Source organism: Dasypus novemcinctus, chromosome 15 (assembly GCF_030445035.2).
Source record: "Dasypus novemcinctus isolate mDasNov1 chromosome 15, mDasNov1.1.hap2, whole genome shotgun sequence".
NCBI classification, from domain to species: Eukaryota; Metazoa; Chordata; class Mammalia; order Cingulata; family Dasypodidae; genus Dasypus; species Dasypus novemcinctus.
In genome coordinates this window covers 20,882,993-20,910,201 of record NC_080687.1, presented here as the reverse complement: position 1 = coordinate 20,910,201, position 27,209 = coordinate 20,882,993, and the positions used below count along the sequence as shown (strand labels likewise).

Genomic DNA, 27,209 nt, shown 5'->3' with positions numbered 1-27,209 from the left:
AGCGAGAGTAGTACATGCCTCCCAAGAATCTGGCATCCCTGATCTATTACATACAGTGAATTCATTATAATGGTGAAAAATATTAATAGAAAAGAGGACCAGGTACTATAGCAACAGTGATGTACATATTCTCTCTTAATCCTCACATTATGGAGTTGATATTACGGTCTTCATTTTACATATGAAGAAACTAAGGCCAATAGAAGGTGAGTAAGTTGTACAAGATGACATAACTATTAAAGGATAGAGCCAAAATTTGAACCCTGGGCCTATGCTGTGCTTGTCCTATATAGTTGATTTCTAATTCTCACTCAAATTTTTGAGATTTCATTGGCAATGAAACACTGCTCTAGATCAACTTGAAGGCAAAACCATGTGTTGCTTAGCCATTAAAAAGGGTTGGGACTGTTAATTTTAATGTCTCCTTTGCCGGCTGTTTCCTATTAGGTTACAGAAAGTGGTAGGAGGAGAGAAGGGACTAGCTCTTTCCTTACACTTGCTGTTCCTATAGGCACTGACCCAGCAAAAGCCATTAGTCTCTAGCTTCTTTGAACATTCCAAATACAGTCTCATGGTGCTATCAGAGGTACCAAGAGCAACTGGGAGTGTCCCCTGCTCACAAGTCTGTGTTCCAGCAGGGCCCCTCTTCCAGATTCCTAAGAAACCAGTAGCACTTGGGTAGGGTCACTTCCTCAGATCTGTGTCCACTGGGAGCCCCTCCCACAAGCTTTTGGATTCTAAAAATCCAAACACCTTCTCTTTGTTCCCCTATATTCTTATTATCAAGGCTTTGTGGGAAATGGATTTAGCTCAACTGATAGAGCGTCTGCCTACCACATGGGAGGTCCAGGGCTCAAACCCAGGACCTCCTGACCTGTGTGGTGAGCTGGCCCACACGCAATGCTGATGTGCGCAAGGAGTGCCATTCCACACAGGGGTGCCCCAGCATAGGGAAGCCCCATACACAAGGAGTGTGCCCCGTAAGGAGAGCTGCCCACGCGAGAAAAGTGCAGCCTGTCCAGGAATGGTGCCGCACACACGGAGAGCTGACACAACAAGATGACGCAACAAAACACGACACAGATTCCAGTGCCGCTGACAAAGAATCCAAGCAGACACAGAAGAACACGCAGCGAATGGACACAGAGAGCAGACACCTGGGGGGGAGGGAAAAGAAAATAAAATTTTTTTTAAAAGTTTCTTTATTTAAAAAGAACCCACTTAAGAATTAGTCTCACAGTAAGATTTTTTTTTTCTCTCCCCTTCCCCCACCCCCGGTTGTCTGTTCTCTGTGTCTACTTGCTGTATGTTCTTCTTTGTCCGCTTCTGTTGCTGTCAGCGGCATGGGAACCTGTTTTTTTTTTGTTGCGTCATCTTGTTGTGTCAGGTCTCCGTGTGTGTGGCACCACTCCTGGGCAGGCTGCACTTTCTTTTGCGCTGGGCGGCTCTCCTTCCGGGGCGCACTCCTTGCGCATGGGTCTCCCCTATGCAGGGGACACCCTGTGTGGCACGGCACTCCTTGCATGCATCAGCACTGTGCGTGGGCCAGCTCCACACGGGTCCAGGAGGCCCGGAGTTTGAACCGCGGACCTCCCATGTGGTAGACGGACGCCTTAACCACTGGGCCAAGTCCGCTTCCCTCACAGTAAGATTTTAAGTAGATTAAGCATTGTCCAAAGTCAACGGCATCCCAGATATTCTTCCAGTAATAATGGACATACCTGACCTACAAGTCCAAATGAACGGTCTAAACTCCTCTGGTCAGTGTATTTTCTGATTTTATTATGTAACCATCCCAACTCAGCAAGTCTGATTGTTGTATCTCTCAAAGATTTATTTAAGTTTGCCTAGAAAGTAAATATATTGAGTTAAAAATTAAAAATCAAAAGTAGAATTTTAATTACTCTTTTCTCAACCATTTGTACTTTTGATATAATTCATAGGCTTCAAAACATGAAAGTTAAAGTTAATTAGTATAATATCATTAAAAGTTAAAACAATGAGAAAGGAAAGAAGAAAACATCATATGACAGACAGGGATTTAAAACACCACAAAGTCAATGTTAAAACTCCTGTAAAGTCACTCCCTGTAGAGTGACTTACCCAGAATCTGTAGTGTATCCTCAATGGGACACAATCTGCAACCTTAGTTAATTTGTGAATCAGATCTGAGAGCATTATGAAACACTATATAAACATAAGGGGTGTGGTAAATGCAGGTTCTTCATTTTTGTTTCTGGAAGATGAGAACAAAAACAAAGACACCATATCTGGAATTCTGTATCAATGACAGATATACCAAGCTCTAACATCACTCTAATAATATGCAGAAATACACTAAAAAGAGTGGCCTATCAGTGAATTCAAGAAAAGGGAGATATGGAAGGGAAAAGGAAACAAGTATTGATTACAAAGAGTGTCCCTGTAACAAAATTGCACAAGCCACAAAATGGGCAAAGAAATATAAACCAGATTTTAATATTGATTAAAATTGTCAATTCTATCAAACTTTCCTTATCCTAGTAACACCTCACAAATTAATAACTCAGTATCTGGGCCTTAGGGGCATTTTTTTCTTTTAGAATATTTTAAACTATATTTTATGTTACTATACCTTTCCTTCCACTTTATAACAATTTTCAGTATTGCTCATTTTGATATTTTTGCCATCTATGCCCTGGAAGACGTACAAAATGTCTCTTACTAGAGTTGATTCATTAATTTCGACATTACCTGTAAAAATTTTTAAAAAGAGAGTAATTAGTAAACAATACATTTTAAGTTGAAATATACTTTACAACACAATTAGCTTTAATTTGTATGTTTTCCACCAGAACAAAATTTCTAAACTCAATAAATGAGCTTAAGATGAAAAAGGACAAAAAAGAGAGAATGAAATTAGAAACAAAGATTTTCTGAAAAGGGAATAGAGATCATGCGATTTCTTATCTAAAGTTCTTAAAGCAATGGTGGCTAAAACTGCTGGTGCATTAGCATAAATCAAGGTAGGCAGTAACAACAAAGTATGTAGTAGTAATTGTTGTGTTCTTCCCCAGAGTGAACACACAACTTAAAACAAACAAAAAAAAAGCCAATTTCATTGAAGTATATACTTAAGGAAGCAATAAAAATTATAAATTTTTAAAATACTGACTTTTAAGTATCTAACATTCTGCGTGATGAAAGGAGACAGTCATACAAAGCACATCTCTTGCATACCAAAGTATAATAATTGTCTTGAGAAAAGCACTTATGCTTTTGAATTACAACCTTAGCTAACCACCTTTTCAGTGCAACACCATTTTTACTTGAATGACTGATAAATCCACAGTTACTCAAACTTGGGCACATGGCAGACATTTTCTCAAAAGTAAACCTTACACTTCAATGAAAACAAGTGGCATTTGTTATTTATTGCCAGTAATAAAATCCAAGCTTTTGAGGACAACCAACATGACGGCCGCAGAGTAAGGACCTCCTAGAGTCAGCTCTTCCTATAGGGCAGTTAGTAAATACCCAGAGCTATCTGGAGCTACCTGAAGCACCTATTTGGGCTCCAGGAGACCAGAAGAGCATCCTGAAACATCCTTGAAGGAATGGAAGGAGTAAGACTGCCCATCTGCACAGAAGACTGAAAAGTAGAGCGTTCCATGCGATGGAGGCAGGTGCCCATCCTCCACTGGAGGCACAAGCCACCTTGGGAGCTTTTCCATGGCTGGAATTGAACCACTTCCCAAAAACGGGGGAGGAAGAGACAGTTGGGCACCAACTTCAACTACTGACAACGAGTAAATTCAGCAGGCTAAAGTATAATCCTGAGAACTGCTAAAGTTTGAGCCTGTCCAAGCCAGAAAGAGGCCAGCAGCCCCCATCTTAACTGTGCACCTGGCACAAGGGAAAGCAGGGCGGACTGAAAATCCCAGTGCTGGTGGGGACCAGCTTCTTTCCATCCAGGTCAGATTGCAGCTCTAACCCACACCCCAGCCCCACCTCTGGGAGCGAGGAAGCTGTAGGGACCTGCACCAGACTCTCCAGGAAATTACCAGCCAGGCTGCGGAGACCAGTGATCATCCTACTCTAGCTCCACAAGCTACCCCAGGAGCTATTCTGTGGCTGGAATTGGAAGCTCCATTTCCCAAAAACAGGGGAGGAGTAGTTGGTTAGCTGCCGAGTTCAGCTACTGATTAGTAGACTTGGCTGGCTAAGATATAATCCTGGGACAGCAGGGGTGTAAATCTGCCCAAGTCTGAAAGAGGCTGGTGGCCACCATTTTGACTCTGCCCCCAGCCTGAGCGGAAGCCAGGCTGACCAAAAATCAAAGTGATGGCAGGAACCAGTTTCTTTCACCCAGATCGGCCTGCAGCCCTAGACGAGGCTTCAGCCCACCTCTGGCAGGGAGGAGACTCGCAGGCCCTGCAACAGCCTATTCACATAACTGCAGGTAATTTTGAGAGGCACAGAATGAAATTCAAAGTCTACTGGGGAACTGCAGTCATCTTGGACCAGCACTGCATACGTAGCTGCCGAAACCTGCATCTCCAACCCTGCCCCAGGCAGGGGAGAAAGGGGCATGAAGCTTAATCAGTCTCTCTGGGCAACTACAGTCTAGTCCTACATGACTTGGATGATTCCACACAGCTGTGATTCTGTCCTTGGTAAAGGAAAAAATTGGGAGAAGCTTCATTGTTTCCTGGTGCAATGAGGGCAACTTGAGCCTCTACAGCTTATAGCACCAATTACAACCTTGGCTCCTACTGCACAACCAGCAAGGGAGGAAGGGCAGGAAGCCCCTAAACTAAAGAGAAAAACTGCACCCAGAATAAATACTCTGGTAATCCAGATGCCAAAACACCAACAAAAAATTACAATCCACACCAAGAAACATTAAGAGATGGCCCAGTTAAAGGAACAAGATAAGCCTCCAGATGACATAAAGGAGTTGAAACAAGTAATCACAGATGTTCAAACAAATCTCCTTAATAAATTCAGTGAGATGGCTAAAGAGATTAAGGATATTAAGAAGGCACTGGATGAGCACAAAGAAGAATTTGGAAGCATACATAGAAAAACAGATCTTATGGGAATGAAAGGTGCAATAAATGAAATTTTAAGAACATTGGAATCATATAATAGCTGATTTCAGGAGGCAAAAGAAAGGATTGATGAGCTTGAAGAAATGGCCTCTGAAAGTGAACATACAAAAGAACAGATGAAGAAAATAAAGGAAAAAGCTGAATAAGGTCTCAAGGAACTAAATGACAGAAAAAGGTGTGCAAACATACGTGCCATGGGTGTCCCAGAAAAAGAAGAGAAGGGAAAAGGGGCAGAAGGAATATTTGAAGAAATAATGCTAGAAAATTTCCCAACCCTATTGAAGGACATAGATATCCATGTCCAAGAATCACAACACACTCCCATCTGAAAAAATGAGTAGATCAATTCCGAGACACATACTCATCAGAATGTCAAATGCCAAAGACAAAGAGATTTCTGAGAACAGCAAGAGAAAAGCCATGCATGACATGTAAAGGATACCCAATAAGATTAAGTGCTGATTTCTCACCAGAAACTATGGAGACAAGAAGACAGTGGTATGATATATTTAAAATACTACAAGAGATAAACTTCCAGCCAAGAATCTTATATCCAGTAAGACTGTCTTTTAAAAATGAGGGCAAGATTAGAACATTCACAGACAATCAGAAACTGAGAGAATTTCTAAGTAAGAGACCAGATTTGCAGGAAATACTAAAGTGTGTGCCCGAGCCTGAAAAGAAAAGACAGAAGAGAGAGGCCTGGAAGAAATCTAGAAATAAAGATCATATCAATAAAAGTAAAAGTGTCAAAAGAATGGTGAAAATAAAATATGAGAAATAAAACTCAAATAGTCAAGAATAAACTCAACCAACAATAAAGCACTTGTATTCAGAAAACTGCAATTCAATCTTAAAAGATATCAAAAAAAGCCTAAATAACTGGAAGAACATTCCATGCTCATGGACTGGAAGATTAATTATCATTAAGATGTCAATTCTACTCAAACTAATACACAGATTCAATGCAATCTCGACAAATATACAACCAGCATTAAACAAAAAAATTTGAAAACACAGTCATCAATTTTATTTGGAAGGGTAAGGGGTCCTGAATAGCCAGAAACATCATAAAAAGGAAAAGCGAACCCTTGTCTCCAGGTTTTAAATCATATTACCTAGCTATAGTGGTAAAAACAGCATGGTACTGGCACAAAGACAGACACATAGACCAATGGAACCAAACTGATGGTTCAGAAACAGACTCTCACATGTATGATCAAGTGATTTTTCACTAGCCTGTCAAACCCACACAGCTCTGGAAGAACAGTCTATTCAAGGAATGGTGCTGAAAGAATTGGATATACATAGCCAAAAGAAGAGGACCCCTATCTCACACCTCATCCAAAAATTAACTCAAAATGGATCAAAAACCTAAAAATAAAAGCAAGAACCATAAAACTTCTAGAAGAAATTATAAGAAAATATCTTCCAGCCCTGGTGGTAGGCAGTGGATTCTTAAAGGAGGACTGAGATGGACTACTGATGTTTAATGTATGTAGAAGTTTTAATTACCTTCAAAGTTTAGAAATGCATAGAGTGGATGGTAACACATAGTGAGTAACAGCTAGTTTATAAATGGGGATGTGGCTGAAAACGGTAGTATAGGTATGTAAATGCCAACTGACAAAATCCTAGAGCATAATCTAGGAACTGAATAGCACAGTAAACCAATAGGTGGATGAGAATTGTGGTTGATGGTACAGATCCAAGTGTCCTTTGTGAACTAGAGCAAATATACATCACTACTGCAGGGTGTTGGGAATATAGAGAAACATGGGAAAAATACAGCTGGGGTGACCTATGGACCATGGTTAGCAGTAATAATATAATATGTTTGCTTCTATGCCAAAGATGTACTGTGCTGATAATGAAGCAGTATGGAAAATGTGAGCCAAATGTACACTATGGACATGGTAACAACCAAATGATATTATCTTATCTGTAGGAAAAGTTCCATCACAGTGTGGTGTGCTGATGGAGGGGTGTTGTTTGGGAATTCTGCACATGTGCATGATTGTTTTATAAGTTTACAACTTCTGTCTTAAAAATGTATTTAAAAAACAATAATAGGGTGGGTTGGGGGAAAAACAAATGTAAGATAAGGACTATGGTTACTAGTAAGATTTTGACAATATTGTTTCATAATTTGTAACAAACATCTCACAACAATGCAAGGTTTTAGTGGAGGGTTGATGTATGGGACCCTGGTATGATGTTATGCATGTCTGCTTTGCAAGTTCACAACTTTTACTATATAGTTAATTGTTTATGCATGTTCATATATAAATGATATAAAGATAATAATAGTAGTATTGGTTGGGGGAAAAATACTTTATTAGTAGTAATATTTTGATAATGCTCTTTAATCATTAGTTAAAAAGGTTTAACAACAATGAAAGTTATTGGTGGTAGGATGAGTTATGAGAGTCCTGTATGATGTTACATATGTTTGTTTTGTAAGTTCACAACTATTACTATACACTTACTGCTTATGTATGTTTATATATGAGTAATATACCTCAATAAATTAATTTTTTTTAAATTCCAAGCTTTCAAATAAAAATTAGAAATTTGGAAAACAAGTAACTACCACTGTAAACTTTATAGCAACCCAATACCTAAGAAACTTTTAAAATTATTTTTTCAATATTACATAAATAAATGTCAATATGTAGAAAATCTGCATAACTCAGTAGACCAATATTTTTCAAATGACCAACAATGATCTTAAAAAGGTATGCATGGTTAAAAGATTTTTTCAAAGTGCTAAACATTAACAATTTATTGTAATGTAACAGAGAGCAAAATGTTCACTGATCTGGTTTCTGATTCCACATTACAACTAACTTCTCAGAAACTACTACTTGTTGAGTTTTTGTGTACTATCCAAAAGAACATCCACAACTGTATTTGAAAAGGCTATTAAAATGCTCCTCCTTTTTCCAAAGGAGTTAATAATATAGAAAAGATATTTATGGGTTTCCCTAATTCCTTTGAACAAAAGCTAAGTCAAACCAAAATAAAGAAGAGGCAATGCCCAGAAATCTAAGCACTGAAGGGAAGACAGAGAAACATGGTCAGAGTATACAGCCTGAGGATCAGCAATCATACAACCAAAGCCAAGACAGCATAGTCCAGAGGTTATTAACCAGAGGTCCACAGACCACCAAGGGGTGCATGGAAAGATTCTGGGGGATCCATGAGCTTGAATTGAAAAAAATCTACTTATCATCTTTATTTTCTCTGACTTCTAACTGAAATCTAGCATTTCCTTCACTTATGAATGTATGCAATAAATTACAGTACTATTGATTTCCTTTCATATTACAGTTATTGGATATCTAGAAAAATCACTCATGCTCATTCATATTTCGAAATTATGGCAGTTGTTAGACCCAACTCAACGCTAGCTGAGTTTCATAAAACCATCTGCCAGTACATTCTGAGAAGGAGTCCATGGCTTTCACCTGACTGGCAAAGGGGTCCATGGAAAAGAAAGGTTAAGAACCCCTGGCATAGTCAAAAGCAGAGTACAGGTGATGGGTGTAATGATCACAGACGATGAGTGTAATGTTCTATAAATATCAATAAAATATCAAATTGCTTAACAGTATCATTCAAATCTATTATATCACTATTGATTTCTTCTGCCAGCTTTTCCTGTCAACTATTAAAGAGGAAAGTTGAAATAATCAACAATAATTATGATTTGTCTGCTTTTCAGTTCTGTAAGTTACACTTTGTGTATTTTGAAGCTATTAGTAGGCAAATACACATTTAGGATTATTATGTCTTCCTAAAGAACTGACCCCTTCGTTGTTATGAAATGTCCCTTTCCATCCCTGATAATACTCCTTCCCTTGAAGTCTGCTTTGATATTCATAGAACCACCCAGGAAACTTATGGTTAGTGTTTGTACAATGTATCTTCCTCCATCCACTTCCTTTCAAACTGTTTCCTTATATTTACAATGTCTCTTCTAGACAGCATAGAGCTGATTGAATGGATTTGATTTTTAAAACTGTCAATCCATTTGCATTTTATGTAATACTGGTATGTTTAGGTTTAAGTTTACCTTATTGCAGTATGTTTTCTACTTAGCCTACTTGTTCTTTATTCCTCTGTACTTCTTCTCCTGCCTTCTTTTAGATTAATTCAGTGTTTTTTAAAATCCACGTTATCTCTTAGCTTTATATCGAATACATACTTAAAGGCATTGACTAGGGTCAGGAATTGCAGCAAAGAAAAAGAAATAAGCAAAGAACAGTATTCTGATTTAGTCTAGAAAATAGCATTCTAAACCCAAGATCTCACAGCTGTCATGCATGACACAATAATTTTGCTATTATGAATACATAAAGCCTGGTAAATATGAGCTACACACAGGAATAGGCAGAATTCTGCAGATGCTTGTGCCTGTTGCAGCAGGCTAAGGGCTCCAGGATATTCTCACAGACCTAAAAGGCACCCATTATCTTTAGATTCTAGACAAGGACAGGATAACATCTAGAGAAATTGCAGAATCAAGTCCATTATTCTATTTTCAGAATATTCACATTTCAAACATTGCTATTCATAATGTTCTCAAGAAAAAAAATGCAAACTTCCTTTGGAATCTAGCCAAGGCTTTAAAATTCCCAATGATACACTCATTTATCCATTAAATAAATCTTTACTTTCTTCAATGTTCTAAATGCTGTGCTAGGTTTTGGTACGGTGAACAAGACAGAAATAGAGCCTACCTTCAGGGAACTCAGACTCTGGTAGAAGAAAGTATACTATTTAATAGAGAGACTAGCCTAGACTGGAGGGGTTTTCCCAGGAAAAAAAGTGGAATAAAAATTAGAAAAGGGGAATCTGGTAAGGAAGAGAAAGAAAGAAAAAAAAAACAGTGATCCAGAGAAAAGAACAATATGGACAATGACTCAAAAGATGGAAGGAGCTGATGAATAAAAGGACAGTGTGTCTTGTTGGATTTCAGGGAGGATGACATGATGTGAAAAAGCTAACTCTTTAAGGTGTCATAGAACACATTAAGGATTCTGGACTTAATCACAAGAACAATAAGGAACCAAAAAGATTGTTAAGTGTGGGTTCTTTGAGTAGGAATGCTAAATGTTCCAAGAAAAGCTATTTTAAAATATATCTTTACTCACCACCCGTATCCCCTTCTCTCCTTGACCTCGTCACATTGCGAGAAACAGTGTTTGGGATACCTTTTGAGGTAGTGGTTTGTAAAGAAGTCTGGTTTGCAGTTAAAGTCCATGCAAGACGTGACCCCAAATGCTGTCGAAGGCAATCTCCTACTCCAGGAGCTTGATGAGACTGTCTAAAAGGATGAAATATTTTATATCTTCAAATCACCATGCTATTCACTGAAAAGGCAAAAAAAGTTTCTAGAAACTCTTCTTTTAGTACTTTTAGGATTATATAAATTTATAAATCTGAAATAAGTGATACAATGTCTTTATTCTAAAGAAATATATCAAAAACAATCTGTTCTAAAGCCCTTGAATTCTTTCAGGCCTCCTTGAGAACCTGGTTTTATCACTAAAACCAATATTTTAGTCTTCTTTATTAAATGCTAAATTGGATTCATTCGTTCAAGACTCGGAGCACAAGAGTGATGAAAATCATTTTATTACCACTTAGTACACATATTTCTCATTTAAAAATCTAAATCTCTTTGACTTTTCTTTACAATTACCTAACATATATTATATTACCCACCAACCTACCCATCTTTGAAAGTGACTACTAATTTTAATTTTGAAATTAACACCTTTTATTCACTGTAACATTTATTAAACAGAATTTTTTAATGTGGAAGTTTCTTCCTCTTCTCTTCTCTTACTTATCTCCTGGCCTTCCTGGTACTCATTATGAAAAGAAATGCTGTAATTTTCAATTGATTTAAAAAATATACACACACATAAAATATAAGTTAAAAGCACATCCAAGGGAAGCGGATGTGACTCAACCAACTGGGAGCCTGCCTACCACATGGCAAATACAGGGTTCAAGTACCAGTTCCCCCTAAAGAAAATAAGCCGACACTGCACCCACTACAATGAGCTAGACACCACATTGCCACAATGAGCAGATGCCTAAACGAGCAGATACCACAAGCCAGGAGACGCTATAGCCCACGGGGACCTGGGAAGCAGATATGGCTCAGGCTGTTGGGCACTCACCTCCCATGTGCAATGCCCTAGGTTTGGTTGTAACAATTTAGTTGAGCATTCCTGCAATCCATTATCTTAACTCATATGCACTAAGATGCCATAATTTTTAGTTTGAAGCTCTCAGTACTTCAGGATAAGGCAGCCTTATTTTATTTTACTTATTTTTTTTTTTTATAATTGAACAAAGAGAAAGCATACTTCTGAAGAGGATAATATTCATTGATAGGTAAATGAGAACAAAATAAGAGAAATATAAATCAGTCACCTCAAAATAATAGTTTCTGTTCAGTTAGGTCCTTTATTAATATGCATTTTCATGAACAAGTTAAGAGTTCACCAAAAATCTTTACAATCAACTATCAAAAAGCAGGGAAAAAATCCTGTCTATAATATGGTTCTAAGAAAGATTAAAATCCTAAGATAAATGGTATCTAACATAGCACCTAGATTATTACCTGCTTCATAAGGCTCACTAAAGGTATTTTGAATGAACACAAAATGCCCGATGAAAACCCAAGGATTTTACTGTTTCTACTACTTACAGAATCTATGATGGGAAGGAGATATGGCTCAAGCAACTAGGTTCCTGTCTACCATATGGGAGGTCCAGGGTTTGAGTCCCAGGACCTCCTGGTGAAGGCAAGCTGGCCCACGCAGTGAGCTGGCCTGAACAGAAAGCTGGCCCATGCAGAGTGCTGACTCACGCGGCAAGCAGAGAGCTGGCACAGCAAGATGACACAACAAAGAGAGACACAGAGGAGAAACAATAAGAGACATAGCAGACCAGGGAGCTAAGACGGTGCACAAGATATTGAGCACCTCTCTCCCACTCTGGAAGGTCCCAGGATCGGTTCCTGGCGCTGCCTAAAGAGAAGACAAGCAGACACAAAGAACACACAGCAAATGGACACAGAGAGCAGATGATGGCAGCGGGAAGGGGGGTGGTAAATAAATAAAACAATCTTTAAAAAAAAAAAAGAATCTATGATTTATCCTTCTTGAATTTACCCTGGAAAGAGAGATGGTGGTGTTGGTGTTGGGCCATTTAGGGCATACATGTTTATACTGCTGATTCCACTGCTTCCCATACTGCCAGAACTCTGTGCAGACTGAGTGTTCCGATCCTGGTAATTCAATGGAAGAGTCTGAGGCCTGGCATAGTAGTATGGAGTTGAATGAGCATCTCTTGGTAATGCTTGAGCAAATAATGCAGCATAGCTAGAAACCTTAATATAAACAAACATGCATTAGGAATACGAGAAAAGAAATTACAGTACACTTTTCCCAAATCAACAAAAATAACATATTGATTTCCCTCTATTTCTATAATTGGATTTCACACTTTTTAAACAATAAATTAGTTGTTATATACTTGTGAAATATGCCAAAGCTGAAAAAAATTTAGAAAGTTTTCTGAACTCCACCAACTCTCACACTGCCCAAAAACTAAACACTTCTAACTATTTATTTTTAATCCAAGCCAATTAAAATTCAAGTAATTTTTTAAAGTTTGGCATTATTAGATAACGAAGGGCTGCTCAATACTCAGAGTAAGACATATGACTCTAACCTGCAATCTTCAACTTCCTAAGCATTCAAATTTCTCTACTAGAATACCTTATTGTTTCTATAGCAACAGAACAGTCAAATAGCACTTTCTAATACTGCACATGACAAAACTTGATCCTGTATGGCATTATGAAGTTCTCATTGGTATAACAGTAACTGATGTTCATAATGATAACTGAAACTAGAGGAAACCTTAAAGGGCCTTCTAATTCATTAAAAATTATCTATTTATGTTTACAGTAATAACAACTTTACAAAGTAAAAATTTTATGCTCTCTTTAATCACACATTAATCTAGAGTAACAACTTAATTCTGAAAAACATCGTAAGATAACACTACTCAATGATTTAAAGTGGCCTCAAAAAAATAAAGAGAGAAAAAACAAATCTCTTGACCTTCAATGACTGTCCGGAAAAGTAGGCAAGTTTTCTATTTTTCTCATTATCTTCTCTTACCTATAAAATCCTATTAGTAGCAAAATTTGGTATAACTGCCCCAACCAAAGACATTAAGTGCTCTATTAAAAGACATTAAGCTACTAAAATAGAACCATTTACCTTGTTTGGCTGCTTACGTGGATCTTCACTAAGGCTTAGCAAGAGGTAGAGTACTGACCATTTATTTTTCAAAACTCCCTGTTTAGAAAGTAAATTAATATTAAAAGAAGAGCTTTTTACTACTCTCCAGTTTTATCTTACTCTCCCCTAAATTATTTCCAAAATAGAAATGCATTTTAAAATTCACAGAGTAACATCAAATCCAAATTTCTTCATTATTCAGGCATCAAAAATAGCACCATCCATCAGAAGACTAGAGATAATATTCTCAAGAGAGCAATACCCTTGCATCCTTTAACTCCCTGTAAACTAATCCCAAGGTCCTAAACTCAATATTTGGTTTTGAAGCATGTAGTTGTTAGAAAACTTACCCCCAGGTTTCTCTGTAAGGGTTATCATATAGAGTTCATTAATTTTATATTGTGTATCACTCCAATCTGATTTCACAAGCGTAACAGCAGCTAACTCTCAATAATTTTTATCTCAAATTTATATAATGTCCTACTATATTCATACAACCTTTACCTTGTGGATGCATAGGCTAGTATATAAATACCTATATTTACAAAACAAATTATGGGACAGTTATTTACATTAAATAAAATCTTCACTAAAAATTTTTTTAAAGAGTAAGCTCATTCTAAGTATTATAATTATGATCAGCTTTAAAAACGGACTTACACTAAGTTTTTCAGAAACTCATCTCAACAAATTCCTCAGCTGGGGTGACAAATATGAGGGGAAAAAAAACCAGCCTTGAAGGACTGCTCAGCTTCATCACAAATAGACAAATGGAAAAACACAATGCAGTATAGTAAATTATATGACAGAGGAAAACATATTTCTAAACACAGGAGGATCACCCAACCCAGGCTCAAGTAGTTGCAAGGATTTCCAAAAAAGACTCATATCTCTTTGAAAGATGAGTGATCAAAAAAGGAGAGGAAGGAAGCAGACTTGGCCCAGCGGTTAGGGCGTCGACCTACCACATGGGAGGTTCGCAGTTCAAACCCCGGGCCTCCTTGACCCTTGTGGAGCTGTCCCACGCGCAGTGTTGACGTGCGCAAGGAGTGCTGTGACACGCAGAGGTGTCCCCGGCGTAGGGGAGCCTCACGCGCAAGGAGTGCGCCCCATAAGGAGAGCCACCCAGCGCAAAAGAAAGTGCAGCCTGCCCAGGAATGGTGCCGCACACATACAGAGCTGACGCAACAAAAAGAAACAGATTTCCGTGCCACTGACAACGGAAGTGGACAAAGAGAAGAATATGCCGCCAATAGACACAGAGAACAGACAACTGGGGTGGGGGGAAAGGGGAGAGAAATAAATTTAAAAATAAATAATAAATAAATAAATAAAAAGGGAGAGGAGGTGAACACACACAGCCTTTTCAGGTAAATGTACATATAGAGAGGTTTAGCTAAAGCTAGGAGTGAGAATGTAATCTGAAAAGGGACTTAGGGGTTCAGATTTTTAAAAGATCTTAAATGCTATATTAAGAAATTGGAATTTAAGCTGAAGAAGCCAACAGAAAGCGTTTGAAGGACTTTCTGCAGGGGAGAGACGTGATCAGTTACTCTTTTAGAAAAATCACACTGACAGTCCTAATGAAAAATACACTGGAGCAAAGACAAAGCTAGACAAGGGGATATTAGTTAGGAACACTGTAGAATTTGGAAGAGAAATAATAAAAGGGCAGAAGTTAGTTAAATTAGAGCTATAATTTAGTTAGGCTAGTATATGCTAACAGTTTTACAGCATTAGATCATGTAACCTTTACAATTCCCTATAAGACAGGTATTATACTAATCTAACAGAGGCCCTAAAAGATTAAAATGACTCAGGGTACATAACGAAGGTGTCAAATTTAAATCTATTACCTCCAAAGAGCATGGTTTTTTTACTGGATCACATTTTTTAAGGATCAAAGAGCACTCAGTTAATAATAGCCGCTACCATTTAACAATGCCTACATGGACAAATTACTTTATAAATATATATTATCTCCTGTAATCATCACAACAATGCTATAACACAGGATTTACTCTCTTCATTTCATAAATAAAAGAAAGAAAAGTGATAAAACCTAAAAAACTTACCTAAATCACAAAGCTATGTGCCAAGGATTCAAACCAAGGCCTATCTGATCCCAAAGAGGACAGATGAGGGACATATTTAAGAGGTACATACAATAAGACCTAAGGATAGACTGAATTTGGGAAGGGAGGTGGAGGGAAAAGTCAATATGACACACAGGTTTCTATTATGGGGGGTATAGGAGAGGTGTTATCAATCACCGAAAGAGAGAACATAGAAGAAAAAGCAGCATGTATGTGAGTGGATGTGAATGGATGTTTGCTGGTATATAACGAGAAATGAAAAATCGGTTCCTTTCAGTTCTGAGGATGCTGGGTTGCAAGTATCTAGGAAGTTTCCACAGGAATGTCAGAGAAAAGATGATCAGCAGGCATAAGAAAAGATGACAGAAAAAAATCTATTTTTGTAACAAGAGAACGCTGGGTTAAAATCTCAGCTATTATTTTTAAAAATTAAAGATGTATAGTCGTGAAGAGGATATGGCTCAAGCAGTTGGATGCCCACCTACAACACAGGAGGCTCCAGGTTCAGTTTCCCATGACTTCTAAAGAAGACCAGCAAGACAGCGAGCTGACCCAACAGGCTGGCGCGACAACCTGACACAACAATATGATGTAAGAAGAATGACAGAATGTAGACAGTGAGTGCAAAAACAGCAAAGGGGGGGAAGAAAGAAAGAAAGAAAGAAAATAAAAATACTGAGGAAAAAAGGATGTACAGAGGGGTAAGTGGAGAAAGTTCCAAAAACAAACAAAATTATACCCAAAAAACTTAACGAATATTTTAATATGACATATTTCAAGAAGAGGCAAAAATTTTTTTAACATAAAAAGACTAGGGATTAGTCCACTGAAAAGAGTTTAATGAAGGGATTATTTACATACATGTGCACAAAATTAAGGAAAGAATAAAAGACTGACACATTCAGGGAATACAATAGCAAGAACCCATTGCTATTCCTAGGCCTGAAGAAACAAGGGGTGGAAATTGAGTTACTAGAAATTAGTGAGGGAAAAAGATGTGGCTCAAGCAGTTGGGTGCCACCTACCACATGGGAAGACCCCGGTTTGTTTCCTGGTGCCTCTTAAAGAAGACAAGATGGTGAGCTGATGCGATGGGCTGGCGTGGTGAGCTGACACAACAAGATGATACAATGAGATGATGCAACAAGATGATGCATCAAGGAGACACAACAAGAGTCACAACAAGCAGGGAGCATATGTGGCTCAAGTGATTGGGAGCCTTCCTCCCATATGAGAGGTGCCGGGTTCAGTTCCCTGAGCTTCCTAAAAAGAAGACAAGTGGACACAGAGAGCACACAACGAACAGACACAGAGAGCAGATGGCTAGCGCAAACAACAAGGGGGGGATGATAAAGAAAATAAATCTTTTAAAAAAAGAAATTAGTGAAAACACAGACATAAGAGAGGGACTGTCAGCAGCAAGGTCTGTGGACATCGCTAAGCTACTGCCAAAACTGTTGCCTGGCAGGAGGGGAATAAATACCTTGACCTAATCCTTCTCCCACCCTGCAATCTTATGCTGGTACTTCTGCCAGTTCCAGCTGAAGCCAACTGAAAGACAGAAAGCAGCCATCCAGAGCACAAAGCAAGGCAGAAAATGTACAGAATAGATCTGGTGGAGCAAACAAAGAATAACTGGAACAACTCTGGCATCACAAATGTTTTAAATAATTCTAAACCACTCCAAACACTGTTACTTTAGATTTTGAAAAGTAAAGGACCTCAATTTAGATATAAAATTATGGATTAACTTCATTTGAAATGTAAAAACATTTATTAGGGCACCATAAGATCTAATGAGTACCCAATACAAATAGCCCTATATAACCTAAATTCAACTTATCTAACAGACATTTACCACTATTCCTTATCACAAATCCTTCAAGGCATTCAACCTCGTTTCCTTAAGGATTCTGATCACTTTTCGATCACTCCCTATTTGACAATTTGTGGTTCCAATCCCCCATATATCAGTCATATTTCAAATTCCAGCTCAAGAATACTGTGGTACCCTCCCCAACTCCTCCCAAATCACACCTGACCCCTCCACTCCCTGACTCTTTAAAGTCTAAAAACAACAATAGCAAATAGTAAAACCATATCTTCAACCTTTCTTCCCCATTGTATGCACAGCATACACTCAAAATGAAAGACCCTGGTTAAGAAAAAGAGAGGACATAAATAATATAAACTACCTTTTCAGTTTTGAGAAATTATATTTTTGGCAAAAAGATGGAATACACACTAATTTGTATTATTTTCCTACTGTAAGAAATGAAGATTAGTTTAGTTTTCACATAAAGGAAGAAAATATTGATTAATGTAACCTGGCAGCCTACTGCCTCAGTCTCCCACTCCCAGGTTAAACAGTAACAAAGGAAACCAGCTTAAGCCAGTCCTATAGGTAGTAAAAAGATGCCCAAGAAAGCGCTAAGTCAATACCAATTCAGCACTAAATTTCATTCCTTATTTGGCAAAGGGGAGCAGGTAAAAACTAAAATGGTTGGAATGTGATGGGGGAAGCAGTTAATCACAAAATTTTCCTTGGGAAAGTTAGATCTTCTCAGATAGGCTCTAACTTTTGAAGTATCCAATCTATGGAGAAAGAGAGGAAGAGCTTGCATGCTAGGTGTAGGAGTATAAATTGTGTCATTTTTCTTTGTTCGGCAGGCCAGCCACGTCTTCTGGTTGTGCGCCCCTTCTTGCAAGATTGAGAATAAATTCTTTTCTTCTCCACAATCGGGTGACCCTAATTTCTTCCAAAAGAAGATTTCCTTCTAACATTACTTTGTTTAATTATTAGTATTGTAAGATTATTGTTTTCTATATCTTTCTAGAAAATATATAATGCTTCAGCTATGCAATGAGCCAAAATGGTTTTTGTGGGCTAGTGCTAGGAAGCTAAGCAGTATTTATAACACTGATTTTAAAGAACAAGCATTCAGTGTTCCAAAAAATATACTGGAACACAACCATTTTAAATTACAAACTTTCTAAATATGTTTTCATCCAATGGTCAATATTAATTAACATGTCAGCTTTTATTGGATGAAATTCTCTCTTTTGAGATCTAAGGCTGTCTTGGGAATACGTCATCTGGTAAAAAAAAAAATCTGTGTAATTTTCAGTGTACAAAGTAGTTGTTGTTTTCTGGGGGTATTTTTTTGTTAATGGAGAAAGATTTAAGAAAAGTAAATGATACAAGTAATTTGAAACTATTTGCCTGGAAATGAATGTTCAAAAGAAGGTTCCTATTTCTTACTTCGTAAAATTATCAAAGATGAAAAAGCTTTCTTCTCAGTAAATATAAGTACATCAAACTGAACACCTAATAAGGAATCAAAATGGTAAAAAAAAAAAAAAAAATTTAAGTTTATTTTATTTTTATATGGAGAGGAAGATTTGGGAAAAACCATGCATATACATTTAATTACTATCAGAATTTGGCCCACTCAGTGATTTCTACTTTTGTATGGCTAACTTAATAGTTCTTGAGCAAAGCATTAAGCCTCTCTGGATTTTGCTTTTTTCTCTATCAAAGAAGACAGACAGCTTGATAAACTAAGTTCCTTTACATTTAGAAATCACAAAAATCTCGTTCTATGATTCAATTAATTTATTGGTATACAGGCTGATAAACTCTTTTCGGATGTCTCAAAAAACCATTCATTTTCAAGTATCAACCTCCAAACAAAAAATGTTCAAAATAAAAAATTTTAAGTTATTCAACATAGCAGAAAAAACTAGGACCCAATAGACAAAAATAAAGTATTAAACAACAAGATAAGCTTTTGCTATTATATGTAGAAAAGGCAATACTTCTACTAATATGATTCCTCCCAGTAATATAATTAAGGCTTCTGTAATATAAATGTAATATGTAAATAATTGATTTATTATTTTCCCAAGGTAGCTTCTTTCAGATTTATAAGCAAGTTAGCATTAAATCCTATTTATAATGTATAAATTAGGTTTATAATATAAAAATAGGTTTATAATTTATAAACCTATTTATAATGTAAGACTTGTTAAAAAAGCATACACTGTCTACAATTAAAAGTTTAATGCCAAGCTTCTATGGAATATGAATTTGTTCATCTTGTTATAGAGCATTATATCAGTGGATGAAGACCCACACAATAACCAACAAAATATTAAATTCCCATCCTGGGGAGTTCTGCTATTAATACATTCTCAAATAGACTGGCAAAAATCTCTTGAATACATAGGCAATGCCTAATAAAAGAAAACAGACCAATATACCAAGCCCTCGATAATAATACCTGCACTTATGAAACTTCTTCTTGTAAAACTGAAACGTATCCTAAAAATATCTACTACCTAAGAGTTTTTCATGAAAACCTCCTTGCTATTCAATGTGGCCTCTTAACCCAAACTCAAAAAATAAATTCACTACCTTCCCTTGGGTGTGCCTCCCTGGCACTAAAAGATTATTAGCAAGCACCAACCAGTGATGCATTTGGAAAAAGACCTTGCTCAAAGGGGAAAATATCAAATGCAAAGGAGTTTTTATGGCTAAGAGATTTCAAAGTGAGTCAGGAGGTCATTCCACAGGTTACGCTTATACAAGTCTCAGGCAGACCTCACTAACTGCCACAGTAAACAAAGCCTCAAAAAGGGATGCTCCCAAGGGCTCTAGAGACACAACGCCATAAAATCAGCACCCTGTTGGTGGGCCTTACATTGGAATAAATGATAGCCTATTTTCCCAATGTAAATAGTCAGATTCATTTTTAACTTCTACCCATTATTCTTCTACCCCTTTTATTTGAACCTAATATTAGCAGTATATCCATAAATATATGTCCCAGAGACTGAAATCATCAGTCTGTTCAAATGCCGGTTCAGCCTGAATCTCAGCAGAGTTGCAGCCAACATTACTTCCAGTTCATCTGACTCATCCGGAACAACTAACAAAATGATGACGATGGATAACCTCCATCATAAAAAACAAAGGCTATCTACAACTGCAAGTAAAACAGATTTAATCCCCCCCTCAGTCTGAAGCAGAGTGGGCATCACCATCTCAAAATCCTCAAGATTGAGAAATGAATATGGGAATGCAACCATGGACTAAAGTAGACATTATCATTGTAGTAAAAGAAGAACTTGTAATGTTGATATAAAGATAGTGGTTACCAGAGGTTCTGACCGGAGAGAGGGAAAAATAGATGGAGCACAGGGCATTTTTAGGGTACTGGCACTGTCTGCATTAAACTGCAAGGAAGATACAGGACATTATATATTTTGTCAAAACCTATAAAATTGTAGGATGCAAAATGTAAACCACCATGTAAACTATAGACCTTGATTAGTAGCAATGCGTCAATATTTGTTCATAGACTGTAATAAATGTGCCACACTAATGTTACTAATAGGGGGAAATGTGGGAGGGGGTGGGGTGTGGCATATGGGAATCCCCTATAATTTCAAAGTAACTTTTCTGTAATCTAAAACTTCTTTAAAAATAAAGTTTATTACATGAAAAAAAGGAAAAAAGAAAAAAAATTTAATGTTCAAACATTACCATACTGTTAATATCCTCACCAACAGTGGTGAAATGGCTTTTGTAATATTTCTAAAATACCTGTGAATGAAGTTTTCTGTGGAGTTCTGAAAATAATGCAGCATCTGCTTCTCTTCTTTGTCTAATAACTGAAAAGTTAGAAAACAAACCCAGCATGTTAATTACATAAAATGAAATTCATCTTTATGATACTGTCTCATCTACTACAATAGACAACTTTGAAAAGTGCTGAAAAGAATCTTAGACTTATAAAAGTTAAAAGACCTAGACAATGGGTGTCTTTTTAACTCTATTTAATCAACTTATTTAATATCTCTAATATCTGTAAAATATGGGCAATATTAGATTGGGCTCATTACATGAAAATTAACCAAGGTAAAAAAAATAAGGAAATCTTTTAAATTTTACAAATATTAATAAACAGACAAGTGAGGCACACTATTACCAACTTAACCAATTAATAACGGCTAACTGGAAAGAGGTATAGGGAATGAAAATAATTTTGGAACACTAATTCGAAGGGCAAAAACAAAAAAGTTTATTTGACTTAAAGACTACACATTCTAAACATAATTGTTGACATATACAGCAAAGTTTCATCTTGTTTTAGTATAAATGTAAGAATTAACTATCCATTTTCAAAATAAAAAATCAAAACAACTTATTTAATTTTCATTCACTAATTCATTTGATTAATAAATGAAGGTAGAAAAATATCTTTGATATGATTCCAACTACATTTACACATTATTTAAAGATGGCTGTAACAAATAAAAAGCTTGTGTTATTTTCTGTTCTATGAAGAAACAGAAACTACACATTAGATTTTAAGTTCTTTGAGGGAATAGATTTCAATTGCTCACATTTACAAAAATAGGCACACTACCTGTGCAAAGTTGTACCTCAAAGAAATTCCTTAAGTCTACTAAAAAAGGGACTACTTTTAAAAGCTAAAGTATAATAACTCAATATTGTCTCCACAGTTTATCTTTGTGTTTAGCCCCACTGAAAAGTATAACTTCATATTTGCATATACATAACATTATATATATTAAGCCAGCCATGAAAAATAGAAAACTACCTTTTCTGTGTTATTCCAGAGGGCAGGCCTACAATAACTCAACTAATACACCAGCAACCGTAATAAAATTTTAAAATGTCTAAATTGGAAAAAGTTACAAAATACTCTAGACCAATGGTGGCCATTATAATGGTCTATCAACTACAACCATCCAAAAATAGGGTTAGATACTAGGGAGGTAGTGCTTGTTGGAGGTGTTAAAGACAAGTGGGTAGAAACCTGGCTGGGAATATATCAAAAGAGGTACTAGGTCAATACATAACGTGTTATAATTTCAAAAACACAGAGGACACATAGGAAACACGAAACTATATATCAGAGTTTTCTTCTATAAAAACTTTTTCCATGCAACAGCCAGTGCAACAATATAGATCTTTAAGTTTAAACAAATTTTATTTTTAGCTCCTACATATGTGTGTAGTATGTTCATCTCATGACTCTGAAATTAGGAAAGGGAATGGTCTAGTGTATATTTGTTTAAAGAGAATCTAATAATTGAGTTTCTCAGTAATAATCTAAAGGTTCAAGAAGAGACTGTAGTGTTTTTATGTTCACTGCTTTATAAACATGAAAGGAAAATAAGTTCTTAAAGGTTAATAGCGGGATAAATACTCCATTTTTATTCCTCTCCCTTAAATAATACATGCATACCAAGTAATATGAAAGATATGAATAGTATCAACAGATAGATCATTTCAAACTTATTCAAACTTATACTGCTTATCAAGATACAAAAGCAACCACAGCCAGATGTAATTACTAACATGCCATAGTAATCAATTCCTATCATCTATTCTCACTATCTACCTTGGCAACACATTTCTGAAATAAAACATCTATGCAGATCACTGACCAAATACAGCTAATAACAAAACAGTGTGGCACTGGGAAACAGTTCCATAAAGTTCAAAACTCTAGGTGTCATTATAAGTTTGCCAAAACACTGAGGAATAAGACCTAAGTCCCACTTGGTCTGGGTAGTTGAATAGCTAGGCAACAGCAGGAAAAATGTAATAATCTTCACACTGCATATTACATACAGGATTCCATACTTCAGTTAGGGCTTGGCTTATATATCCTCAGAAAACTGAGAAACAGGAAGTTGGCCACTGAGGAAAAACAACCCTTCAACCAGGACTACAAGTAATCTTCATGCATAGTTCTCTAATACTTAAAGCCAATCTTCTCTCCCCATAGAAACTCTAGAAGACGGGTAATATAGCCTTACCTTATGCAATCAGATAATCTATATAAATAAACCATTTGCTAATAAATAGAATCACTATTAAGGTCAAGGGAAATTTTCTAAGATACTAACATTTTAAAAGCTTGAAATATTGTCTCAGAATTAAAATGTTCACCTGAGTGAGTTCTAAAGTACTAGAAGTTTGGATGTTGACAACCACAGGAGCAGTATTTGTTTCATTTAAGAGACTTTTACCACCAATATATTGTGCTGTGTTATACGGTCAAAATGTACAGAATATTAAGTACTATAAATCATAAGAAAGAAGTTACATTAAGCCCTTTATCTTCTTCACACCCTTAACCAAATTATGTTGCTAATTCAAAACAAACCTTTTCAGCTACGATCTAATGAAAGTCAGCATTGTTACACTGATTATAATGTGTTACCATCACATTACATTTATCATTATTTTAGTAGTATTCATAATTAAAATGTTCCTGGGAATTATATATATACATCAGTACACACATATTACATACATACATACAATTAAGCTTTAACAAACTTAAGAATGCAACAAATGACAAAATTTTATTTAAAATACATACGTTCTTTCTTGATTTTTTCAGCTACTAGAAATTCATCTCTTTCAACAGTTGGGGCAAAGTTGCTGCCAATAACTCGCACAGCATACTGGAACTGTTGTGCTGCATCAGCTGAATAAAAAACATTATTATTTAACAACTCTGACAAATTTAAAGATGCATAAAGGGACACCAATTATTATCATGTTAATTTTCAATCACTTGAAGCTCCCAGATTAAGACAGTGGACTAAGCGTACCTATCTACCTTTCTACTTTTCCAAGGTCTTTAATGAAAAGACAGAAATGCTATAAAGAAATAAAAACAAAATTAACTTGTTAATTAATGAATGAAATAGTTCTATAAAATAAGAAAGGGAAATAGCAACAGGCCAGAAAGTCTGGAGAAATACTAGAAGACAGAAAACAAACTGGATAGATAAACAGAGAAAATGAAGCAGAGAAAGTCAAAACCAAAAGATGATGCTTGAGAGGTAAGCCTTCTAAAGAGAGCTGAGAAAAGCTCCAAGTTTAAAGTCAACAAATACCAAAAAAAAAAAAAAAAAAAGAAGAAGAAGTGGACCATGGAACAATCAGAATAGGTAATTAATTTATAAATTGTATTTACACGTCTAGAAAAAGATAATGGCTTAAACATCTGTTTGCCTCTACTCCATTCAAAAATCCCATTAAATTGAGAATAAAGGGATTTTTTTTTTTAAGTAAAGCATAAACCTACAAGGCAAAGAATACAAGGCAGAAACAATACCACAGAGAAGTCAACAATGTGTTAGAAGCTGGAAAGGAGTCTCAGTCAAGACTGAGTAAGCACATGCCATCATATCTCTCTCACTGTCTACAACTAAAAATTCTGGCAAAAAAAAAAAAATTATATGAAACAGCTATCAAAAGACTCTGGGTAATGAACAGGACTGGACTGAGATGACAGGGTATAAAGCTCAGGAATCAAGAGGAAATCTGGGCAGTGAGTTTCCAGTTTTTGTTGTCTGATATTTTGTTTATTTGCTGGTTTGCCTCTTATACATCCCAGCTGGAGCTGAAAGACAATCCAAAACCCAAACCATGATCACAGGCAAAAACAGAAACAACTCCCAGATATTCTCTCTAGACAGAAATAGGGAGATCAGGGCAGGGAAGGAGGGCACTCCAAGGGAAGGGAGATCTATTAACTTATCTGCCTTACAACCAATGAATATGAGCGGCAAAGTAGAACCGCTCTGCTTCCACACTGCACTGCAACCATTTGGGGAATAATTTTTTTGACTCTTGCCGTCCTACACCAGGCAAACACCAATAATGAAGCTAAAACCAGGGGCAGTTGTACAGGCTATATCACAAGAAGTGCACAGTATTAGCAGTCAAAATTCTGGCTTTTTAAGTTTTGGAAAAGGATAGTAGTGATGGTGGCACAACATTGTGAGTTAATTTAACAGGACTGACTCATATATGTGAATGTGCTTAAAAAGGTCATATATGACACGAATAAAACAGGATGTACAACATGGTGAGTGTTGTAAATGACAGACTATAGTTAACAGGACAATTATAAAGACACTTTTTATAATTTCTAAATTATTAATAAATTTTAAATTATTTTTTGAATAGCTCACCAAAAGAACACTGCAAAAGCCTGGAAAAGTAAACTGACATTAAAGCCACAGTTCACAGTAGGTGGCTCAGAATTTATAATCTGAACCTTAACAGGTTGATTACCTCCTAAAACAATCAATATTCTCCAGATTTTAACAAGACCCAGAGTTTCACAGTAAAATATTTAAAATATACAAAATCCTTCATATTTGGTGGGATATAAAATAGTGCAGCCTCTGGGGAAGATAATTTGGCAATTCCTTCGGAAACTAAATATAGAACTGCCATTTGATCCAACAATTCTGCTACTGGGAATATATTCAGAACTGAAAGGATATTTTCACACTGTATCTTCACTGCAGCATTATTCACAATTGCTAAAAGATAGAAACAACCTAAGTGTCAGTCAACTGATGAATGGATAAACAAGACGTGCATATGGTGGAACACTATTCAGCTGTAAGAAGAAATCAACTAGGGAAGCAAATGACAACATGGAAGAGCCTTGAGAACATTACGTTGAATGAAATAAGCCAAACACTAAAGGATGAATATTGTGTGGTCTGACTGATAGGAACTAAACACAGTGAGTAGACTTATGGAGTTGGACTATGAAGTGTACATTGGTGGGAGACAGAATGTGGGTTAAGAAGGGGGACAGGGGAAGCGGACTTGGCCCAATGGATAGGGGGCCCACCAACCACATGGGAGGTCCGCGGTTCAAACCCCGGGCCTCCTTGACCCGTGTGGAGGGGCCCATGCACAGCGCTGATGGGCACTGGGAGTGCCCTGCCACGCAGGGGTGTCCCCCGCATAGGGGAGCCCCGCGCGCAAGGAGTGCGCCCTGTAAGGAGAGCCACCCAGCGCAAAAGAAAGTGCAGCATGCCCAGGAATGGCGCCGCATACAGGGAGAGCTGACACAGAAAGATTATGCAACAAAAAGAAACATAGATGCCCGGTGCCACTGATTAGGATAGAAGCGGTCACAGAAGAACACGCAGCAGGTAGACATAGAGAGCAGACAACTGGTGGGGGGTAGGGGAGAGAAATAAATAAAAATAAGTCTTTTTTAAAAAAAAAAGAAGGGGCAGCAGACTTGGCCCAGTGGTTAGGGCGTCCGTCTACCACACGGGAGGTCCACGGTTCAAACCCCGGGCCTCCTTGACCCTGTGTGGTGCTGGCCCATACACAGTACTGATGCACGCAAGGAGTGCCGTGCCACGCAGGGGTGTCCCCTGTGTAGGGGAGCCCCACGCGCAAGGATTGCACCCCATAAGGAGAGCCGCCCAGCGTGAAAGAAAGTGCAGCCTGCCCAGATATGGCACCGCACACACGGAGACCTGACACAAGATGACACAACAAAAAGAAACGCAGATTCCGGTGCCACTGACAACAACAGAAGCGGACAAAGACGATGCAGCAAATAAACACAGAGAACAGACAACCGGGGTGGGGAGGGGGAAGGGGAGAGAAATAAATAAATAAATAAAACTTTTTAAAAAATAAAAAATAAAAAAAAGAAGGGGGACATGAGGTTGGATGTATGTAGATCAGTTGTAAATATGTGGTAATGTGTGGACTTAATGGTAACACATTACAATCAGTGTAACAAACACTTAATTTTTGGATGTGACTGGTTGAAACAAGTAGTTAGGGGAGATTAATGTGAGTT

General features: G+C 37.0%; 1 protein-coding gene across 3 annotated transcripts in view; it reads right to left on the bottom strand.

Moving 5' to 3' along the window:
• The window catches only part of TUBGCP3 (tubulin gamma complex component 3), a 125,251-nt gene that overhangs the window by 87,419 nt on the left and 10,623 nt on the right, over nucleotides 1-27,209 (bottom strand). For 2 of the 3 annotated variants that reach the window (XR_011645804.1, XM_004450720.5), the window contains exons 2-8: nucleotides 23,952-24,059; nucleotides 21,134-21,201; nucleotides 13,409-13,486; nucleotides 12,290-12,507; nucleotides 10,253-10,425; nucleotides 2,615-2,733; nucleotides 1,722-1,847 (exon numbers count right to left, since the gene is read on the bottom strand). Coding sequence is in view for 2 of the 3 variants with exons in the window: in XM_004450720.5 (XP_004450777.2) it covers nucleotides 1,722-1,847; nucleotides 2,615-2,733; nucleotides 10,253-10,425; nucleotides 12,290-12,507; nucleotides 13,409-13,486; nucleotides 21,134-21,201; nucleotides 23,952-24,059 (890 nt within the window). In the remaining variant the exon portion in view is untranslated. The remainder of the gene's footprint in view (nucleotides 1-1,721; nucleotides 1,848-2,614; nucleotides 2,734-10,252; nucleotides 10,426-12,289; nucleotides 12,508-13,408; nucleotides 13,487-21,133; nucleotides 21,202-23,951; nucleotides 24,060-27,209) is intronic. The other variant, XM_012522297.4, reaches the window with a different exon arrangement.